General features: G+C 40.6%; 1 protein-coding gene across 1 annotated transcript in view; it reads right to left on the reverse strand.

Annotated features, from left to right (window-relative positions):
* Positions 1–21759, reverse strand: part of actl6a (actin-like 6A) — a 28959-nt gene extending 7200 nt beyond the window's left edge. The window contains exons 1-11 of the mRNA XM_063045761.1: positions 21611–21759; positions 16897–16973; positions 16588–16762; positions 13943–14043; positions 13095–13192; positions 12462–12556; positions 11984–12090; positions 11258–11347; positions 9085–9146; positions 8879–8993; positions 2349–2429 (exon numbers count right to left, since the gene is read on the reverse strand). Coding sequence (XP_062901831.1) covers positions 2349–2429; positions 8879–8993; positions 9085–9146; positions 11258–11347; positions 11984–12090; positions 12462–12556; positions 13095–13192; positions 13943–14043; positions 16588–16762; positions 16897–16973; positions 21611–21635 — 1026 coding nt within the window. The 5' untranslated portion in view covers positions 21636–21759. The remainder of the gene's footprint in view (positions 1–2348; positions 2430–8878; positions 8994–9084; positions 9147–11257; positions 11348–11983; positions 12091–12461; positions 12557–13094; positions 13193–13942; positions 14044–16587; positions 16763–16896; positions 16974–21610) is intronic.
* Positions 21760–22955: the final 1196 nt, after the last annotated feature.

Genomic DNA, 22955 nt, shown 5'->3' on the forward strand with positions numbered 1-22955 from the left:
GATGTTCTACGAGTCTGTGGTGGCCAGTGCTATCATGTTTGCTGTTGTGTGCTGGGGCAGCAGGCTGAGGGTAGCAGACACCAACAGAATCAACAAACTTATTCGTAAGGCCAGGGATGTTGTGGGGATGGAATTGGACTCTCTCACGGTGGTGTCTGAAAAGAGGATGCTGTCGAAGTTGCATGCCATCTTGGTCAATGTCTCCCATCCACTACATAATGTACTGGGTGGGCACAGGAGTACATTCAGCCAGAGACTCATTCCTCCGAGAAGCAGCACAGAGCGTCATAGGAAGTCATTCCTGCTTGTGGCCATCAAACTTTACAACTCCTCCCTTTGAGGGTCAGACACCCTGAGCCGATAGGCTGGTCCTGGACTTATTTCATAATTTACTGGCATAATTTACATATTACTATTTCACTATTTATGGTTCTATTACTATTTATTATTTATGGTGCAACTGTAACGAAAAGCAATTTCCCCCGGGATCAATGAAATATGACTATGACTATGTTTCAGGCTGGGACCCTTCGTCAGGACTAACTGAAGGAAGAGCTAGTAAGAGATTTGAGAGGGGGAGGGGGAGATCCAAAATGATAGGAGAAGACAGGAGGGGGAGAGATGGAGCCAAGAGCTGGACAGTTTATTGGCAAAAGGGATATGAGAGGATCATGGGACAGGAGGCCCAGGGAGAAGGAAAAGGGGGCGGGGGAGAAAAAACCCAGAGGATGGGCAAGTGGTATAGTGAGAGGGACAGAGGGAGAAAAAGGAGAGAGAGAAAAGGAATGTTTGTATATAGATAAATAACGGATGGGGTACGAGGGGGAAGTGGGGCATTAGCGGAAGTTAGAGAAGTCAATGTTCATGCCTTCAGGTTGGAGGCTACCCAGACGGAATATAAGGTGTTGTTCCTCCAACCTGAGTGTGGCTTCGTCTTTACAGTAGAGGAGGCAGTGGAGAGACATATCAGAATGGGAATGGGATGTGGAATTTAAAACGTGTGGCCACTGGGAGACCCTGCTTTCTCTGGCGGACAGAGCATAGGTGTTCAGCAAAACAATCTCCCAGTCTGCGTCGGGTCTCGCCAATAATGCCCCACTTCCCCCAAGTATCCCATCCGTTATTTATATACACACATTCTTTCTCTCACTCTCCTTTTTCTCCCTCTGACCCTCTGACTGTACCCCTTGCCCATCCTCTGGGATTTCCCCCCCCTCCCCCTTTTTCCTTCTCCCTGGGCCTCCTGTCCCATGATCCCCTCATATCCCTTTTGCCAATCAACTGTCCAGCTCTTGGCTCCATCCCTCTCCCTCCTGTCTTCTCCTATCATTTTGGATCTCCCCCTCCCCTTCCCCCTCCCACTTTCAAATCTCTTACTAGCTCTTCTTTCAGTTAGTCCTGATGAAGGGTCCCGGCCTGAAACATCGACTGTATCGCTTCCTAGAGATGCTGCCTGGCCTGCTGCGTTCACCAGCAACTTTGATGTGTGTTGCTAGAATCTTTGTTGTGCCTTTTTTACAAGCAGCGAGGTGTTGGTGGTCCATGTCAGCTGTTTTGACAACATAAGCAGTGCAAAAAACGTAATGAGGGAGTGTTCATGGGTTGAATGTCCATTTAGATCGTTTTCTCTGGAGTGTCCAAGTCAGAGGGCAGATTCAGAGGTTTATAAAAATATTGAGTAGCAAAGGTAGGGTACATAGTAGAAATGCCATTTTCTGTAAGACAAATCTATAAAGTGAGATGGGGGAAGTTTAAAGATGATGTGTTGGTGGTATACCAAAGTGTACTTGAATTGATCCACAATAGTTTAATAATTAGCATCAATGTCAAGCATACCAAAAACACAAATGTTTCATCAACAAACTGTAAATACTTGTATTTTCACTTTTCTGTTTTGAGAGGACCTTGTTCCCAGAATCTCGTTATTTTCAGCTTTCCGGTATTCAAATATTTAACATATTAAATTAAACTTGATTGCTTTCTCTGGAGTGTCAAAGTCAAAGGGGAGATCCAGAAGTTTATAAAATTATAGAAACGGTACATAATAGTAATGTCATATACTAGAAAACAAATCTGTAAAGGGGAAAGTTTAAAGATGTTGTGCTGGAAATATCAAAGTGTACTTGAATTGATCCACAAGTTATAATATTTTAATGACAGCATTGTGTCAAAGACAAAGGAGAGATCTAGAAGTTTGTAAAATTATGGAGATGCATAGATAGAGTAGATAATGACACCCAGCATTATGTTTCCAGATGAACCCTGAAATTTCAGAAATAATCCTCAGTGATGAAATGCAGCAGAACAGCATATCGTAATATTCTTGTTACAGTGGGTAAAGTACTTACTGGTCTAATATCAATGTCACACATTCCCACACTTGTTGTCACCACATGGCTGACACCCAGCATTGTGTTTCCAGATAAACCCTGAAAGTACAGAAATAATTCTGGGTGTTAAAAAGCAGAAAATAACAAGCCATTATACAATATCATTTAAAAATATTGCTGCTTTTAACATGATACAAAAATCTTTTAAGCAATGCTAAATATTTAGGTGTTAGGGAAAGTAAAGTGCTTATTGGTTGCCCCTAGTGAGGGAACTGCTGAATATTGAGAGTCTAAACATGAAATAAAGCCAAATGATTGTGTACAATAAACTGACATATATAACCAGAAGATGACATTTACCTAACCTCTTCATGATATTAAGGAGCAGAGTGCAAAACTAATGACTAGCCACTGGAATATTTAAATAAAAGCAAATCCAAGTAATATACTACTCATCTATGTAAAATACTAAACACAAGAGATCCTGTAGATACTGAAAATCCAGAGCAACACATACAAACTGCTGGAGGAACTCAGCGGGTCAGGGAACATCTACGGAAATAATGAAACAGTCGATGTTTTGGACCGAGACTTTTCATCAGGACTGGAAAGAAAGAGGGAAGATGTCAGAGTAAAAAGGTGGAGGAGGGTAACAAGCTATAAGGTAAAGCCAAGTGGGTGGGGGAAGGGGATGAAGTAAGAAGTTGGAAAATGCAAAGCGCTGGAGAAAAAGGAATCTAATAGGAGAGGAGACTGGATCATAAGAGAAAGGGAAGGAGATAGGCAGATGAAGAGAACAGGTAAGAGGCCAGACTGGAGAAATAAAGAGGGGAGGAGGAAGTAAAAAAAAAATATGGGAAGTTGGAGAAATTGATGTTCACGCCATCAGGTTGGAGGGCTACCAAGACAAAATACTGTATGCAGTTTTGTTTCTCCTGAGAGTTGCCTCATTGTGACAGAAGAAGAGGCCATGGACCAACATGTTGGAATCGGATAGAAATTGAAATGATTGGCCACCAGGAAATTCCACTCTCTATGGATGGAGCTAAGGTGCTCGACAAGATGGTCCCTCAATCTACATCAGGTCTCACCAGGAGCACCAAATACAGTAAATAAATGACCCCAACAGATTCGCCTACGAAGTGTTCACATCTGTTGGTGTTGTCTACTTGGAGGACTGTTAGAGGCCCTGAATAGAGGTGAAGAACGAGGTGAATGGGCAGGTGTAGCACGTCTACCACTTACAGGGATAAGTGCCAATAGGAAGATTAGTGGGGAGGGATAAAAGGAACAGGGAGCAATCCCTACACAAGGTGGATGGGGAGATAAAGCTGTGTTTGGTGGTAGGATCCCTTTGGAGAAGGTGGAAGTTGTGCAGAATAATGTATTGGATGTGCAGGCTCATGGAGTGGTAGGCTGAGGACAAGAGGAACTTGATTCCTGTTAAGGCAGCGGGAAGATGGGGCAAGGGCAGATGTCGGGGAAATGGAAAACCTCATCCTGGGAACAGATGTGGTGCAGACAAAGGAACTGACAAAAAGGAATGGCATTATCACGGGAGACAGGACGGGAAGAGGTATAGTCACGATAGCCACTGGAATCAATGGATTTATAAAAGATAAAGTTTGTCTCCAGGATGGAGAAAGAGAGATCAAGAAAGAGAAGTGTCAGAAATGGATGAAGTGAATCTAAGGGCAAGGTGGAAGCTGTAGGCAAAACTAGTGAGATTGACAAGCTCAGCATGGGTGCATGAAACTGCACCAATGCAGTCATCAGTGTAGCACAAAAAGAGTTGGGCAGCATTACCACATTGCCAATGACAGTGCAGGCATTGCTGGGGCCTATGTGAGTGCCCATTGCTACAGCCTTGAGCTTGCAGAAAATGAAAGAAGCTGGAAGAGAAATTGCTGAGGGCGAGTACTCAACAATTCCACCAGGAGGAGGAGGGTGGTGGTGGTGGAAGGAAACTGATCGGACCTGTTATCAGAAAAGAAGCGGAGAGCTTTAAAGTCTTCTTGAAAGTGTTTATGGACTGGACATCCATGGTCAAAATGAAGTGATCAGGGCCATGGAATTGAAAGTTGTTGAAGAGATCAAAAAGATGTGAAGTGTCACATAAGCAGATGGGAAGGAATTGAATCAAAGGGGATAAAACAGCGTCAAGGTATGCAGACAGAGCTCAGTGGGACAAGAGCAGGCAGAAACAATGGGCCTACCCAGACAGTTAAGTTTGTGGATCCTGGGTAGAAGGTGCGTAGGACAGTGCATAGTAAGGATTCTGTGGCTCGTGGCTGTGGATAGGAGATCTCCAGAGTTGATGAGATTAATGAGGTGGGTGGTGCTGGAGACAATTTTCTGATGGTTCTGAGTGGGGTCCTTTTTCAAGGAGTAAGTAAGAAGAGGTGTCTGAGAGTTGCCTCCTAGCCTCAGCAGGTTAGAGGTCAGTTTGCCAATCACCTCCCTGCTGTCGCTCCTCCTTCCCTTTCTCCATGATCCACTCTACTTCCTTTTCAGATTTATTCTTCTCCGGCCCTTTGGAGAAGCAGCGTGGTGGTGGAGGGTAACTGGTCGGGACTGTTGTCGAGAAAGAACCAGACAGCTTCAAGGCCTTCTACAAAGGGAAATAGAACATCCCAGCTTCTTACTTCATCCCTACCTCCCTCACCAACCTGGCTTCACCCATCACCTTCTAGCTGGTCCTCCTCACCCTCTCCCACCTTCTTATTCTGGTTTCTTCCCTCTTCCATTCCAGGGTCTTGGCCTGAAACACTGACCATTTCGCTATATTCATTTCCATAGATGTTGACTGACCTGCTGAGTTTCTCCAGCATTATATGTGTTTTGCTATGTTAAATACTGCTTGGTCTCTTCAGGTATTAGTAAATGAGCTGTGTGTATACACATCTGTTACAGTGACCCCATGCTGAGAAAAGTAATGGAAATTCACCAGTACATGTATTTTCCTAAGCATCACCTACAAGGTTATAAGCAAGTTACATGGTAACCTTCACAGTTTTTTTGTTCTGTTGGTTCAAAATATTAAATTTACTTCGACTGGAACATCTGGACAGCAAAGGTGCATACATCAGGATGATCTTTATCGACTGCAGCTCAGCATTCAATACCATCATCCCCTCAAAACTAATCAATAAGCTCCTAAACCTTGGCCCTCAATACCTCCTTGTGCAATTGGATCCTTGATTTCCTCACTTGCAGACCCCAGTTCAGATTGGTAACAACATCTCTTCCATGATCTCCATCAGCACAGGTGCAACAAAAGGATGTGTGCATAGCCCCCTACACTACTTGCTTTACTGTGTGGCTAAGCACAGCTCCAATGCCATTTTCAAGTTTGCTGACGACACCACTGTCATTGGTCAAATCAAACATAATGAATCAGCATATAGGAGGGAGATCTTACTCAATGTCAGCAAGACCAAGGAGCTAATTATTGACTTCAGGAGAAGGAAACCAGAGGTCCATGAGCCAGTCCTCATCAGAAGATCAGAGGTGGAGAGGGTCAGCAACTTTAAATTTTTCGCTGCTATTATTTTGGAGGGCCTGTCCTGGGTCCAGCACACAAGTGCAATTACGACGAAAGCACAGCAGTACCTCTGTTTCCTTAGGAGTTTACGGATATTTGGCATGACATCTAGAACTTTGACAAGCTTCTACAGATGTGTTGTGAAGAGTATACTGATGGGCTGCATCACTGCCTGGTATGGAAACACCAATGCTCTTGGATGGAAAATCATACAAAAAGTAGTGATACAGCCTAGTCGATCACGGGTAAAGCCCTCCCAGCACTGACCACATCTACATGAAACACTGTCGCAGGAAAGCAGCATCCATCATCAAGGACCCCACCACCTCTCCTCACGCGGTTGCCATGATGGTGGTGGTTCAGGAGCCTCAGGACACACACCACTAGGTTCAGGGACAGTTACTACCCCTCAGCCATCAGGCACTGAAACAAAATGAGATAACTTCACTAAACTTCATTTGCCCCATCACTGAAATGTTCCCACAACCAAAAGACTCACTTTCAAGGGCTCTTCATTTCATGTTCTCGATATTTATTACTTATTATTTCTTTCTTTTTGTATTTGCAGTTTGTAGTCTTCTGCACATTGATTGAATGTTTAATATGGTGCAGTCTTTTCATTGATTCTGTTACGGTTATTATTCTATAGGTTGCAAATAGATCGCAAGAGAGTGAGTTTGATGAATGCCTGAGAGATGGCTGTTTACAGCATTTTGCCTTTGAGCCTACTAGGGGATCAGCTATACTGAATTGGGTGTATGTAATAGACTGGAGGCGATTATGGAGCTTAAGGTAAGGTAACCCTTAGGAACCAGTGATCACAATATGACCGAGTTCAACTTGAAATTTGATAGGAAGAAAGTAAAGTCTGACGTAGCGGTATTTCAGTGGAGTAAGGGAAATTACAGTGGTTTGAGAGAGGAATTGGCCAAAGTAAATTGGAAGAAGCTGCTGGAAGGGATGTGAGCAGAGCAGCAATGGTGTGCATTTCTGGGAAAAATGAGGAAGGTGCAGGACATGTGTATTCCAAAAATGAAGAAATACTCAAGTGGTTGACAAGAGAAGTCAAAGCTAATGTGAAAACAAAAGAGAGGGCATACAAAAAAGCAAAAATTAGTGGGAAGATGGAGGACTGGGAAATTTTTAAATGAAATATGAAAGCAAGCTAGCAAATAATATCAAAGTGGATAGTAAAAGCTTTTTCAAGTATGTAAAAAAAATAGAAGCGATGTGAGTGGATATAGGACCACTAGAAAATGAGGCAGGAGAAATAATAACAGGGAACAAGGAGATTTCTGATGAACTACATGAGTATTTTGGATCAATCTTCACTGTGGAAGACACTAGCAGTGTTCCAGATGTTGTGTGTGAAGGAAGAGAGGTGGCTGCAGTTACCATTACAAGGGAGAAGCTGCTCAAAACTGAACTGCACCCTAGGGTTCTGAAAGACGTAGCATTAGAGATTGTGGCGGCATTAGAAATGATCTTTCAAAAATCATTGGACTCTTGCATGGTGCCAGAGGACTGGAAAATTGCAAATGTCACTCCGCTCTTTCAGAAAGGAGGATAGCAGCAGAAAGGAAATTATAGACCAGTTAACCTGACCTCCATGGTTGGAAAGATGTTAAGAGTCAATTGTTAAGGACGAGGTGATGAAGTACTTGGTAACACAAGTCAAGATAGGACAAAGTCAGCATGGTTTCCTCAAGAGAAAATCCTGCCTGAAGAACCTGTTGGAATTCTTTGAGGAGATTACAAGTAGGATAGATAAAGGGGATGCAGTGGATTTTGTATATTTGGACTTTCAGAAGGCCTTTGACAAGGTGCCACACTTGAGACTCCTTATCAAGTTAAGAGCCTATGGTATTACAAGGATCCTTGTCTGGTTGGCTGCCAGTGACTAGTGGTGCTCCACAGGGGTCTGTTTTGGGACCACTTCTTTTTGTGCTGTATATAAATGATTTAGATGATGAAATGGAAGGCTTTGTTGCCAAGTTTGCAGATGATATGAAGATTGGTGGAGGGGCAGGTAGTGTTGAGGAAATGGGTAGGATGCAGAAGGACTTAGACAGATTAGGAGAATGGGCAAGAAAGTGGCAAATGAAATATAGTGTTGGAAAATGCACAGTCATGCACTTTGGTAGTAAAAATAAATGTACAGACCATTTTCTGAACAGGGAGAAAATCCAAAAATCTGAGATGCAAAGGGACTTGGGAGTCCTTGTACAGAACACCATAAAGGTTAACTGGCAGGTTTAGTTGGTGGTGAGGAAGGCAAATGCAATGTTAGCATTCATTTCAAGAGGTCTAGAATACAAGAGCAGGATAAAAGCACTGCTGAGGCCTCACCTTGATATTGTGTAGTTTTGGAAGAATTGTGCTGGCATTGGAGAGGGTCCAGAGGAGCTTCACAAGGCTGATTCCAGGAATGAAAAGGTTATCATATAGGAACGTTTGATGACGCTGGGTCTGTACTTGCTGGAATTTAGGATGGGGGGGGGGATCTCACTGAAACCTTTCGAATGTTGAAAGGCCTAGACAGAGTAGATGTGGAAAGGATGTTTCCTATGGTGGTAGAGTCTAGGACAAGAGGGCACAGCCTCAGGATAGAGGGGCACCCTGTCAAAACAAAGATGTGGAGAAATTTCTCTAACCAGAGGGTGGTGAATTTGTGGAATTTGTTGCCAAGTGTAGCTGTGGAGGCCAGGTCGCTGGGTGTATTTAAGGCAGAGATTGATCAGTTCTTGATTGGAGATGGCATCAATGACTACGGGGAGAAGGCTGGGAATTGGGGTTGAGGAGAAGAAGAAGAAAAAAGGATCAGCCATGATTGAATGGCGGAGCAGACTCAATGGGCCGAATGGCCTAATTTTGCTCCTGTATCCTGTGGTCTTATAGATTTATTGAGTATGCCCACAAGAAAATGAATCTCAGGGTTGTATATGGTGACATGCATGTACTTTGATAATAAATTTGCTTTGAACTTCACTTATCAATTTAATACCTTGACGTTGGAAGGATCAAACAAGCCTTCTGGAATTCTCAGTCTCTCAGCTCCAAAATCACAGTTATAACCATTTGGAAATTCATAATGAACACTGGGCATTTGTGCAGCCACTCTGTGGAGAAAAAAGGAAAAAGTTCAATTTTTAAAATCTAAGGAATAACAATGATGCCAGTCAAAAATTAACATGAATATCTGCTACTTACTGTTCATCGTACGATGAATCAGACACCTGTAGCACCGAAGCTTGGAAATCCTGAATCACTTCCTGAAAATTTATATTATCAGTAATGCGCTAACAACTTCATAAAAAACCCCTATCATCCATTACCAGCATCATGAAATTTACAATTAACTTATTTCTACATAACTTAGTTTCAAAAGTAGATAAATACAATTGCTTTACTAATCTCTCTGAACTGAGTAATCTATGATGTAAATCCTTTGTAATTCATAGCACCAGCAGCTAAAATTGAGATAATAGCCTGATTTGGACAACTCCCTCTTTCACACCTGCCATTCATCATGGATATATTTGTCCTTTCAATTTATTTCCCCAGCTGGAAAACCAAAGCTATCCTGACTTAATTCTCAAAATCAATAATCTTAGACATCAATATCAGCTTGGAAGTATTTATCCATTAATATTGCAGTAAGAACTTAGCAGACATTGGAAGTCAGACTTTTAAGCTCAAAGCAATGGGGAAAAAACATCAAACTGTAAATGCTGGTAATTAAATCCTGTAAATAATCAGCAGAATAGACTTGATGAATATTTTCTGTTTCTGCTTAGAACATTTACTCAAATGACCCATCATATCAAACCCAAGAACAGTGAAGATGGATACAAATTTACAATAAATTACTGTAAAAAGAAAACATTTGAGATACCAACCTCCTCCCTAGAGACCAGGCTTTCTAACAAATGGGAAGTGCTTATACAACAAGCACATTTTTAATTGTTCTTAAGGCCAGAGCTATATTTAACTCTCAAATCCGCACAAAAACTAAGCTACAGATTCAGTTTTCACACTGACCTGTACACTTGAAATTTATAGAAATTTTGAAATAACAATAAACTAATATTGCAAAGTCAATATAAATTTATGCAACTTACAGTACTTTTAAATACTGCTCCAATAGCTCCAAAATCTTTGAGCCTTTGTGCTCCCTCTGCAAGTGGATCCTTGACTTCCTCATTGGGAGACCACAGTCTGTGCAGGTCAGAATAAATATCTCCTCGATGGCAATCCACAAAAGCACACTTCAAGATTGTGTGCTTAACCTACTCCTCTACTCTCCCTACACCCAGGATTCTGTGGCTAGGCACAGGTCAAACACCATCTATAAATTTGCCAACAACACAACTGTCGCTGGCAGAATCTCAGATGGTGATGAGAAGGCGGACAGGAATGCGATCAGTCTGCTGGTTAAGTGGTGTCACAACAACAACCTTGCACTCCACGGCTGTAAGACCAAGGAATTGAGAGTGGACTACAAGAAGGGGAAGTTAAGGGAACACACACCAGTCCTCATTGAGGGATCAGCAGTGGAAAGAGTGAGCAGTTTCAAGTTCCTGGGTGTCAATATCTCTGAAGATCTGTCTTGGGCCCAACATATTGATTAAATTACAAAGAAGGCACAGCAGCAGCTATATTTTATTAGGAGTTTCAGGAGATTTGGTACGTCACCAAAGACATTTGTAAATTTCTACAGATGCGGAGAGTATTCTAACTGGTTGTATCACTACCTGGTTTGGAGGTGCTATCATCAAGGAGGTACAAGAGCCTGAAGACACAAACTCAATGTTTCAGGAACAGCTTCTTCTGCTCTGCCAGATTTGTGTACGGACAATGAATCCATGAACACTACCTCATTTTCTTTTTCCATTCTCAGTTTGAACCACCTAATGCATTTTTTTATCTGTACTTATTGTAATTTAGTTTTTTTATGTATTGCAATGTACCGCTGCCATAAAACAACAAATTTCACATATGTTCCAGTGATATTCAACCTGGTTCTAAATGCCATATAGTCTAAAATCAGTGGTCACCAACCACTGGGCCGCAAAGCATGTGCTACCGGGCCACGAGGAAATGATATGAGTCAGCTGCACCTTTCCTCATTCCCTGTCACACACTGTTGAACTTCAATGCCCCCACCCCACCCCTGTCAGCCGGTCCGCAAGAATATTGTCAATATTAAACCAGTCCGCGGTGCAAAAAAGGTCAGGGACCCCTGGCAAATCACTATGACTAGAAATGTAATTTCTGAACTCAGATTTCAGAAATTGTTTACTTCCTCTAAATATACATAAACTAACTAGTAAACTTGTTGTTAGTTTCATATAACTCACTGAGCTGGTTTAACATTTCTTACATTACACATGTAGTTGTGCCATGACCGTGTAACCTGAGGTAGCTTCTCTTTCTTCTTCCAATTAGGAGGAGCTCCTTCACGCACTGACTCCTATGAGAACAGCAATGGGAGTAAATTGTTACACATTTTTGCTTTTCAGCTCTACTTTAACTCTAGAAGTAGCATATAAAGAAAATCTTAGAAGTTATTACAACACCTCTGTATCCATTGCACCAATAATAATGCATCAGATTTTGCTGAACTAGATATGCAGAATAGCGCTTCAGAAGGTTTGATAGGATCTGTGCATAACTGGAAAATTAACCAGGACAGCAGCACATAGTTTGCTATTGTAAAGAGTTAAAAAATTTCACTTGAGAGAACAATTTAATACCTGTAGTTGACTTATTTAACTTGGACATGAATTGAGACAATCAGCCAGGATTCTCAATAATTAGTGATTGTTATGGTGTTACTCACTGGAACACACATTCAAGACCAGGAACTGCTTTACTTATACAGTTACAGTGTCCAGCTTGAATATTTATTTAAAAGCACATTTAGCACAAGATTTTCAGAAATACCACCAAAGGGTATACCATATATCCACAAAGTATTTATTTGTTACTTACTTATATTTTAGACTGAGTTTACAAATATTTATGTTCCAACGTCAAGCTATAATATTAACAATGTGGAGGACTGTTTTTACAAACACATGTACATATACTTTAGCTTTCACCTCACCTTTGAAGCAATCATATATGGTGGGATTATTTCCACATTCAGTTCCTGAAACAGTTCTCTGCACTGCATGGAAATGAAGTCTCCTGCGAGTGGTGACTTAACAATGCCTAAAATTATTGAGGGACAAAAAAAAGTTTCCAGCATTCACATGGAAGTCAGCATTGTTTCAATGACATTTAAAGGTTGCCATTTGAAGTCATACACAGAGATTTGAGAAAAAAAAATCCTAATACTTCAGGTTTTTTTTAAAAAGCCAAAATGAGGTAGACAGAGACAGACAGGAACAAGGAGGTCAGGTAACATCAAGATAGGGAGCACTAAGTGGTGTTGTTAAAGAGTGGGTGGGGTCAGAAGCAAGCATTCACGGGATCTAATTTTTTTTTTACATTAACATCTGTATCCCTTGAAAGATTTCTTAAAAAGAATTAACAATGATTATATTACATACTTCAGCATCAAAATTTTCCTCGATACTTACTTTGCTGCAGAACATATCCATCGTGTACAGGAATAGCTGTGGTATGTGTGGCTCCACTGTCTAAAACTAAACCCGTAGAACGGCCATTTGCAAATCTAATTCAGTGAGTAAAGGAAAATAAAGACAAACATGAAACTAAATTGTGAAGTGAAGCCACTGAAATTTTAAAACAGCATTTTCATTCTAATCTGTCATATTTCTGAAGAGTACTAATTCTGCGTTCTGATGCTGCTTAGCAACATTATCCTACGGCATGACTATGACACTCATACTTAAAATTCTACATGGTCGATATGGGTCTATTTATTTTAAATTTGCATATCTATTTTCTGAAACTGGTGCGCTCTACAAATTGTGTTTCAGAGACATTTAATGCTTAAACTGCTTCACAATTTTTGATGAAAAGACAGTTGATGAATCAGAGGAAATACAGTATAAAACTGAGCCTGTGGCCTTTAAGTTAATTAACTTTTATGTTTAGTTATTGAAAAGCTACTAAACATATCTATATAATGGTAATTAACTTCCTGTTTATGTCCCAACATGTTTTCCTTCCAAGTGGGAATGTGCAACTGATTTTTAAAATTGCCAGTTTCATTCATAATTGAAAAAAAATAGTTCAGTGAAGGATACGCTGTGAGCACTGCTGTTTTACACAAGAAAAATGCTGGGATATTATAATGTTCAAACATCAGCTCAGTAAGTCGTTCCCTCTTTGCCCGTGTATTCCACTATATAAAAAAAAACAGAAAAATATAAACAATTCATTAAGACACAACAATTACATAACTGAAGAATTAAAGCAATTTTACAAAATGATTATATTTTGTTCCCAAATTATATTGTTTATAGATTTCCATAATGAAAATAACGTGCATCATCAACACAGAACCGAGTGTACAAGCTTAATATGTGAAATTGAGTTATCACACCTATTAAGTAAATTAATTAAGTTAGACAGGGGGAAATTAGTGACATGATAAAGCTTTAAGTGTCTTCCCTCACCGGCCTCTCAATCCACAAAAGATCTTTTATATATAAACTAAACAGTTTATCTCATGCAACCATTTTGCTTAACTGTAATACCTAACATTTCCACCTGCCTCGACGGTACTTCTTCCTGATTCATTCATGAGGTCTCCCTTCACAACACGGCATGCACACAAACAGGTGTTCAACCTTAGTCAAAGCTGCATAAGCTAAATGTCAAGATGTGCTTAAGGCCAAGAGACAAGTAACACATCAATATTATACATATCTTTTCGAATCCCCAAATGTAGGAACTGTCTTACTTTTCTATGGTAACATAGCGGACTCTGGAAATGTTCCATGAACAAATGAACTGCCACCCCACCACTCCACTTTGAAAGTAATGTGATATGTTGAGATGGTAATGTGCTATTTTTATCTAGTGCTTTTTATATTCTGTTCAACTGTTTGTTATACTTGGATACAAAACATAGAAATCCAATATTACTTACTGGTGCCTCAGACATCAAAACAGGATGGAGACCAGCTTCAGATTTTATATGATTCTTATATGTGTGGTCCAGAATCGCCTGAAAACTATCCCAGTCTTCAACTACAAGTACAAGATTTAAAGCCTTTACATCAGATCAATTTCAATTGAAATACTTTAACAATTTATCTTAACTCAATCTTGGTTATAGATGCAACTAAATTAAACCATTATTTAGAAATAAACATATAGCATGACAATCCATTTCAGGCATTTGATTATCATGGGTTGTTACATTTACAATGCCACACAACCACAAAAAGATCATGATTTGAAGCTGGTCAAGTCCAATACCATGAAATCTCGTGTGTACCACAATTTCACTGATTATGTATCCAGCAATAACATTTCTATAAAGTAGCATTCCTAATAAACAAGGCTGATCAACCCACCCCTCCACAACCCCAATACTTTATCATTTCCTGTCAGGCGCCTTATGTATAGACACTCCTGTGCCTAGCATCACCTTATGGCCATACATTCAATGTACAAGCCATCTTATATATTTATATTTATTGTGCTTTTTTATTATTGTGTTCTTTATCTTATTGTGTTTTTGAGGGTCAAGAAGGGTCAGAGCCGTCTCTATTTCCTGAGGAGACTGAGGTCCTTTAACATCTGCCAGACGATGCTGAGGATGTTCTGCGAGTCTGTGGTGGCCAGTGCGATCATGTTTGCTGTTGTGTGCTGGGGCAGCAGGCTGAGGGTAGCAGACACCAACAGAATCAACAAACTCACTCGTAAGGCCAGTGATGTTGACAATCTTGGACAATGTCTCCCATCCACTACATAATATACTGGTTGGGCACAGGAGTACATTCAGCCAGAGACTCATTCCACCGAGATGCAGCACAGAATGTCATAGGAAGTCATTCCTGCCTGTGGCCATCAAACTTTACAATTCCTCCCTCCCTTGGAGGGTCAGACACCCTGAGCCAATAGACTGATCCTGGACTTATTTCCTGGCATAATTTACATATTACTATTTAATTATTTATGGTGCAACTGTAACGAAAACCAATTTCCCCCAGGATCAATAAAGTATGACTATGACCATGTAGTGCTTTTCATTTTATAATTAGGAGGACAAGGATTTTAACGTAGATGTCAGGTAAAGAAAAATTAACTTGCAAGTGTACATATGGAAAACAAACATCAGCTGCTGTGAAATATAAATATAGCAACAGTTTGTTTTAATGGATAGAAAATGAACAGAAGCTCCTAAACACAATGCCTAGGTGGGTAGTGGAGGCAGAAGTATCCTGGTGAACATAATATAAAGCAGTGGACCAAGTGCTCAAAAAGGGCCTGTTTCAATTTATGAATCTCTATGAAAATGACAACTGAAGGGAAAAAGCAGTGGACAAAGAAAGAAAGGAACAAAAAGATCCGGACAAGGAAGTTAATGAGTGATGCAGGGAGAGGTAGGTCTTGGAGGATCTGTCCTGAGCCCAATACATTGATGCAATTATGAAGGTGGGACACCAGCGACTCTACTTCATTAGGAGTTTGAGGAGATTTGGTATGTCACCAAAGACTCCTACAGGTGTGCAGTGGAGAGCATTCTAACTGGCTGCATCATAGTCTGATATGGAGGTTCCAATGGAAAAACATCACAAGAGCCTTAGAGAGGATTGTAAACCCAGCCAGATCCATCATGGGCACAATTCTCCCCACAACTGAGGACAACTTCAGATGTGGTGTCTCAAGAAGGCTGCATCCATCATTAAGGACCCTCACCATGTGGAATATACCCTCTTCTTGTTATGATCATGAAGGAGTTATAGGAGCCTGAAGACACACTATACGATTTAGGAACAGCTTTTTCCCCCTCCATCAGATTTTTGGTTGATCCATAACCAAAGAACACCACCTCATTATTTCACTTATTTTTTCATTTGCATGTACAGTAATTTAGATTTTCATCTTTACAAAGTACTGCTGCCTCAAAACAACAAATTTTACATCATATGCTAGTGAAAATAAATCCGATTTTGAAAGGTCAGCCAGCCTAGATCTACCTTTTAAATAATCTAGAACAAAATGAGAATTTTATTTTTAGAATTGTTAGATTTGTGACTATGAAATGCACAATTTGAAAAATTAATTAAGCAATATGTTCAAATCCCCATCCTGAGAATGTGTCATTAACCTAGTAGTTGTAAATACCAGCATAATGAGGATGATACAGCCAACATATATCAATCATACTAAACTTATCCTTGAGGAAAGGATAAACATATTACGAGGGAATAAAATGCCCTTTTGATATCCTTATAAAAGTATGACGAAATATTTCAAGTTTAGGCTATGTTGAGTTAGATGAACTTCACTACAATGGTGACAAGGTTTTCATAATTGGGTCATGAGAACTTGTGTTACAAATGAGGAAAAAGAGGCACTTAAGCTGATCTGGTGAGAAGAGAATAGGGCTTTGGTACAAATCCAGTCTCTCCCAAACCTGGTCCACATAAGATTAACACTCACCAAAACCTGCATGAATAGTGTAATGGAAAGTGTTCAAGAGAAAACAGAATAAGAAAAAGTAATTTTCAAAAGAGACCTTTGCGATAGAAGATAAATTATCTATTTAAGTTGTTGACTTACTCATTCCATTTTTCAAAGGAGAGATAACTTCCATATTTTGTCTGGGAACTCGCAGAGAGTTTGTGTCAATAAAATAAGTTGTGCCACTTGGCTTTCCTTTGTCTCCTTCGATTTCCATTGGAGTGCTCCCATCATCTCTCTCCAACAGCATCCCAATAGCTGTTGGAAAGTCTGCCTTTAAAAGAAAAGTTAGCTCACAATACATTTCCAAGATAAAATACACATTGGCTAATTCCCTCTTCCCTTACTGTTTACTCTGTGGAATCGCAAATGTTTGTGTGGATTTGATCAAAGATAGTAACAACTTACCTTTGGACAATCTTCACCAGCATAGCCTGCTCTAACAGTGTATGATCCAATGTCAAACACAAGGGCACCAACCTCATCTGCAAAACAAAATTAAATAACATTACAGAGATAACTAATAATGCATAAAGATGTACTATGAAGATGCATAGTAATGAAGCAAAATTCTATTATTACAGTGTATTCAAATTCTATAGAAATCAGGCGGCTTCACCTACATACACTAAATAGCTTTTATTCCTCAGTCTAAGTAACGAAAAAGAAGGTGCAATTTTATTAAATTTATATAAACAGTTGCTGTAACATGCTAAATACCAAAGCTCAGTGTTTAGCATGATGCCCAATGCTACAAAAAAATGAAACTCCACCTCTGAAGCTGGTTAGTTCTTCACCTGAATAACAGATGTGGGGTTAGGATGGGGAGGTGGAAGTTCGGGGCTTGTGATTAGACATGGTCAGAAAGAGCAAATCCAAGCATGGATGCTTTAATGGTTTATGGAGTTAGAAGTGAAATTGGGCACATCTGAATATGTCTAATTCTGTGCTTACGATGAGCAGTCATTGATGAATCAGCTAAAGATGAATGGGTCAAGAAAACACTAAAAAATTATTCCTGTGATGTCTTGGAGCTGCAGTGAGGGACCCCCAATAACCAACCCAACCATAATTGAGCCAAGTACGAGTCTAACCATTGGATGTCTTCCCCTGGATGCCAGTTTTATTGAAGTTCCTTTATGCTAGTTAATACTTGCTTTCATGTCAAAGGCAGTCACTCTCACCTTATGAAGTGAGCTCTTTGATTCATACTTGGACAAGTCTGTGAAGAGATCTGTTGCAGTGATCCAACCAGAAAGCTAATACCAGGAAGTATGGCTTGCCTTACAAGGAAAGATCAGACAGGTGGAACTTGCATCCTCTCAAATTTAGAAAAATAAGGAGAGGGTATTTGTTTAGTAAATGCTGGACCCCCACTAACCATCACATGGTGTGGAGAGAATGCTTCTGGTAACGGAATCTAAAACTATAGGCCATTGCTTTAGAGCATGGGATTTTCATTTAAGACAGATGAGGTGAACATTTTTCTCTTATAGGATTGTGAATCTTAAGTACTCTCTTCGTCAACAGCATCTATGAATATTTTTAAGTAGTGGAAGGTAGGTACTTGAAAAGCAAAGCACCAAACTTTACCAAAGGTTGGACAGAGGTAGGGTTAATAGCATCATTATAGTCTGAACAACCATGATTTTAAATGGCAGTGCAGACTTGAGAATTTGATTGGTCTATTCCTCCTCTGAACAAATAAGCTTGTATAGCATGCAAGGCCACTTGACAGTACCATCAACAAAATCTGCAGTCACAAGCATAATATGCTGGCAATTTTTAAAAAATATTTTGCTTCTATCTGCAAGCAATCTCCATCATTCTGCATTTTGTAGTATACTTTATACTGTCTTAAAGGACATGGATAAGCTTTTCCAATTCTCCAGATTCCAAAGGATTGCCAGACAATAATAATCAGAATCAGATTAGTATCACTGGCATATGTTGTGAGATCTGTTGTCTTACCATGGCACGACAGTGCAATACATAAAAACTAAGTTACCATAAGAAATATATATAAAAAATAAATTAGTGCAAAAAGAGCATAATAGTGAGGTAACATTCATGGTCTAAGTACATTCATTATCAAAGAATGTATAAATTATACAACCTGGAGATTTGCTTGCTCACAGGTAGTCACAAAGCAAGAGACCTGAAAGAACCCAATTTAAAGAAAAAAAATAAAAATAAAAGACCAGTAAGAGAAAGTAAAATTACAAAAAAAACCACAAATCATGCAAACAATTGAAGCAAACAATAGCATCCCAAACAAAAAAATGAGTCCTCAGCTCTGAACCCTGGAGCAGCCCAGAGTAGGCGCAAAGCTTCGCTTATCAGTTCATCGTATTAGCAAGCACGGAGCACAGCAGCTGGGGCAGTCTTCATAGCCTCAGTGCAATGCAGGTTATCATCTCAGAGAAGCAGTTCCTAAAAGACTGAGTGTGTCTCTACAAGCTCCAGTGCCTTTTCCCTGATAGTAGCAATGAGAAGAGGACATGACCAGGGTGATGCGGTCTTTAATGATGGATACCGCCTTTTTGAAATTATTGAAGATGTTGTCATTGCTGGGGAGACCAGTGCCCTTAATGGAGCTGGCTGAGTTTACAACCCTCTGCAGCTTTTTCTGATACTGCACAGAGGCCCCTCTTTACCAGACTATGATGCAACCAATTAGATTGCTCTCCATGGTACATCTGTAGAAATTTGCTAGTCTTTGGTCACATACCAAAACTGTTCAAACTCCAAATGAAATATAGCCGCTGACATGCCTTCTTTGTAACTGCATCAACGTTGGGCCCAGGATAGATCTTCAGAGAAGATGACACCCAGGAACTTGAAACTGCTCAACCTTTCCACTGCTGATCCCTCAATGAGGACTGATGTGTGTTCCCTTTTCTCATTTCCCTTCCTGAAGTCCATAACCAATTCCTCAGTCGTACTAATGCTAAGTGCAAGGTTGCTGTTGTAACGTTACTCAACCAGCTGATCTCTTTCACTCCAGTACACCTTCTTGTCACCATTTGAGATTTTGCCAACAGTTATATCATTGGCAAGTTTATAGATGGCGTTGGATCTGTGTCTAGACACACAGTCATGGGTGCAGAGAAAGCATAACAGAGTGGGCTAAGCATGCATCCTTGAGGATGTTGATTGTCAGCGAGATGTTATTTCCGACCCACACTGAATGTGGTCTGTTGATGATGAAATCAATGATCCAGCTGCAAAGAGAGATACAGAAGCACAGGTTTTGAAACTTGATGATTAGTACTGAGCAGCCAGATGTAGATATTGCTGCTGTCCAGGTGGTCATAAGCATGTGGAGAACCAGTGAGATTGCAGCTGCTACAGACCTATTGTGACATTAGGCAAATTGCAGTGGGTCCAGATCCTTGCTTAAGCAGCAGTTGATTATGGCCATGACCAACCTCTCAAAGCTCTCCGCCACAGGAGGTGTGTGCAATTGAATGATAGTCATTAAGGCAACTCACCCTGCTCTTCTTGGGCACCCTTTGTAGTGGGTGGGAACCTCCAGCTGCAGCAGTGAGAAATTGAAGATATCCTTGAACACTCCTGCCAGTTGGTTGGTACATGCTTTCAGTGTACAGGTACCAGGTACACCATCGGGGCCTGATGCCTTGCGGGGGTTCACCCTCTTGAAGGATATTCTAACTGTGGCCTTTGAGAGAGAGATCACAGGGATTCGCGCAGGAGTAGTTTATTCTCCCTTTCAAATCATGCATAAAATGCATCGAGCTCATCTGAGAGTGAAGCATCACACCCTATTATGATGTTCAGTTTCACCTTGTAGGAAGTAATGGCCTGCACATCCCACCAGAGCTGATGTGCATCCAATTCCATCTCTAAATTCAGTAAGAATTGTTTGTTCACTCTTAAAATAGCCATCTGAAGGTCATACTTGGACTTCTTGAACAGTTCTGAATCACTGGCTTTGAATGCCACAAATCTAGACCTCAGCAGACTGTGTAAGTCTCCTTGGCTTTTGGTTTGGTATATCCAGTATATTCTCTATGGCACACACTTATCCACATTGGTCTTGAAGTCAGTGATAACTGTGGCATATTCATTTAGATTTGAAGATGAATCCTTGAATATTGTCCAATCCACCTAATCAAAACAGTCCTGTAGATGCTCCTGTCTCCCTTGATCACACCTTTGTGGTCCTCACCAGTGGTGCTGCGGCTCTCAATCTTTGCCCGTGCGGCAGGAGAAGTACTACAACAATCTCAATATCCTACAAGTTAAAGAACTGAAATAGTAGCAGTCCACAACTCTCCCTGCCATTGAGGCACCTCAAGAAGGTAGCCTCCATCACTAAAGACCCTTCCAATCAGGGACATTACCACCACAGAAACGCACACTCAAGTGTTTTAAGAACAGCTTTTTCCCTTCCGCCGTAAGATTCTGAACGGTGCAAGAAAACTACCTCGTTGTTTGTCTTTTGTACTATTTATTTTGTAACTTACAGCATTTGTCTTGTACTGTATTACTGCCGCAAAACAACAAACCACAACAAGTCAGTGAGAATAAATCCTGATTCTGACTCCAGTTGGATAGACGTACAACGTATCCCAGTGTAAACAGCCTGCTGCGATTACTTGGATATTCAGAATCACAAGGGCTCCAGCTGAATTTTTCAAATTCAATACAATTAATTTACTCTTAGTCTTAAATTATGGCTAAATAATTTAAGTGTAAACTTTGCTCACGTGAAAAGACCCCAGCCCTCAGAAGCTTTGAGTTGGCTTCCTGCACTACAGTTCAACACATCGGTTCCTTTCTTTCACCAAGGTGGATGGGCAAATCAAGTGGCTTCAAAGGAGCCGGTTCCAGGGGAGAGCGAGATTAATTCGGCCCTTGAATCGATCCCGCTACAACCTGTTGCCGAGATGGGCGCCCACATATATCGCCGGGCTATGCCGCGCCAAGCCTGTTATCTCCCATTCTGCCAGCCGGCCAGGGTGGGTTGAGCTGAGCCGGGTCAGGCCTACACCCGTCAGGCTTCCTCCAAGCACAGGGCAAACCACGCAAAGTTGGGCCGGGCCTACACCCATGTACACATCCCAAGTCGACTGGTGCAATAACTGCCGCTCCTCACCTCCGCCATACACGCCGCCGCTCATCACTGCTGCTCCCGCAGAAACTCTGATTCCAGAAAATGCCGCGGACACTGATCACACACCGGGGGACAGAGAGCCAGAGCCGAACACACACTGAAAAACCGCTGCTGCCAACAAAGATCAGTGAATGGTCAGCCAGAACCAATCCGAAGCGATGAGAGGGAAGCCTAACGTGTGAATGACGTGAGTAAAACCCAATAGAGTTAGAGATCGTAATGACGACCCGCCTATTACTAGCGTCGCTCAAACTTTGCCAGCCAATAACGTGGACGCCGTTGCAGGTGGTGGGTGGAACGTATACTCCGTACGCGAAGATGAGTAGTTTTCAGTGTGCCGTGGAAACGTGAAAAAATTTTAAAAACCTTAAAAGTTAAAAGGAAGTTTAAAAAGTTAAACAAGAGCTGAGTATGAATAGAGACAATGACAATGGAGAAGAGGAAATAAGGAACTTGTTTCTTCTGGAGTGTCAGAGTCTGAAGGTCCAGCTGATAGAATTGTGTAAAATAATAAAAGGAAATCATGAGGAAATTAAGTGAGGAGTGGGCAGGTCAAGCACTAGAGGGCATAGCTTTAAGATGAGAGAGGGAAAGTTTAAAGAGATGCGTAAGTTTTTTTTTATACAGCATGCAGTAAGTGTCTGGAATGCCCTGTGAGGTAGGCGAAAGGAGTGAGAGGTGGTGGAGGGTGGAAGTGGAAGTTAATACAATAGTGGCATCTAGACAGACCATGAACATTCAGTGGGATGGAGGGATTTGGGTTATGTGCGGCTAGATAGCGTTCATTTAGCGCTGGGTTGGCACTGACATTCTGGGCCAGTGTCTGTTCTTGAGCTGTTATGTCTAAGGGAAGGAAATAAGATTACAAAAGGAGTAATGCAGTTATGATAAAAGGACGAACAGTTGATCTGAAGGAAGTTTAAGTGGAATAACTAGAATTTGTACGACCATTATTTGTCTAATAAGATAGAGGCATTTGTGAGAATCTAAAATATTGCTGCTAGAATTTATAAAATGCATAATAGAAAAGTAAAATACTGCCTTTAGTTTAGAAGCCATGTAAAAAGAGGTCTGAATGGGCTATGGTTGAAAATTTAAGTAACAATCAGGTTTATTATCATAGGCACACGTTGTGGAACTTGTTTTGTGGCAGCAGTACAGTGCAAAACATAAAAAACTAAGTTGCAATAAGAAATATATATGTACATTATATATATAAATATCTAAACATGTGCAGTGAAGAGTAATTATATAAATATATATATATATATATATATATATATATAAAAAATAAATGAATGGTGTAAAAAGAGAGCAAACTAGTGTG

This window comes from Mobula hypostoma, chromosome 4, assembly GCF_963921235.1.
Source record: "Mobula hypostoma chromosome 4, sMobHyp1.1, whole genome shotgun sequence".
NCBI lineage: Eukaryota > Metazoa > Chordata > Chondrichthyes > Myliobatiformes > Myliobatidae > Mobula > Mobula hypostoma.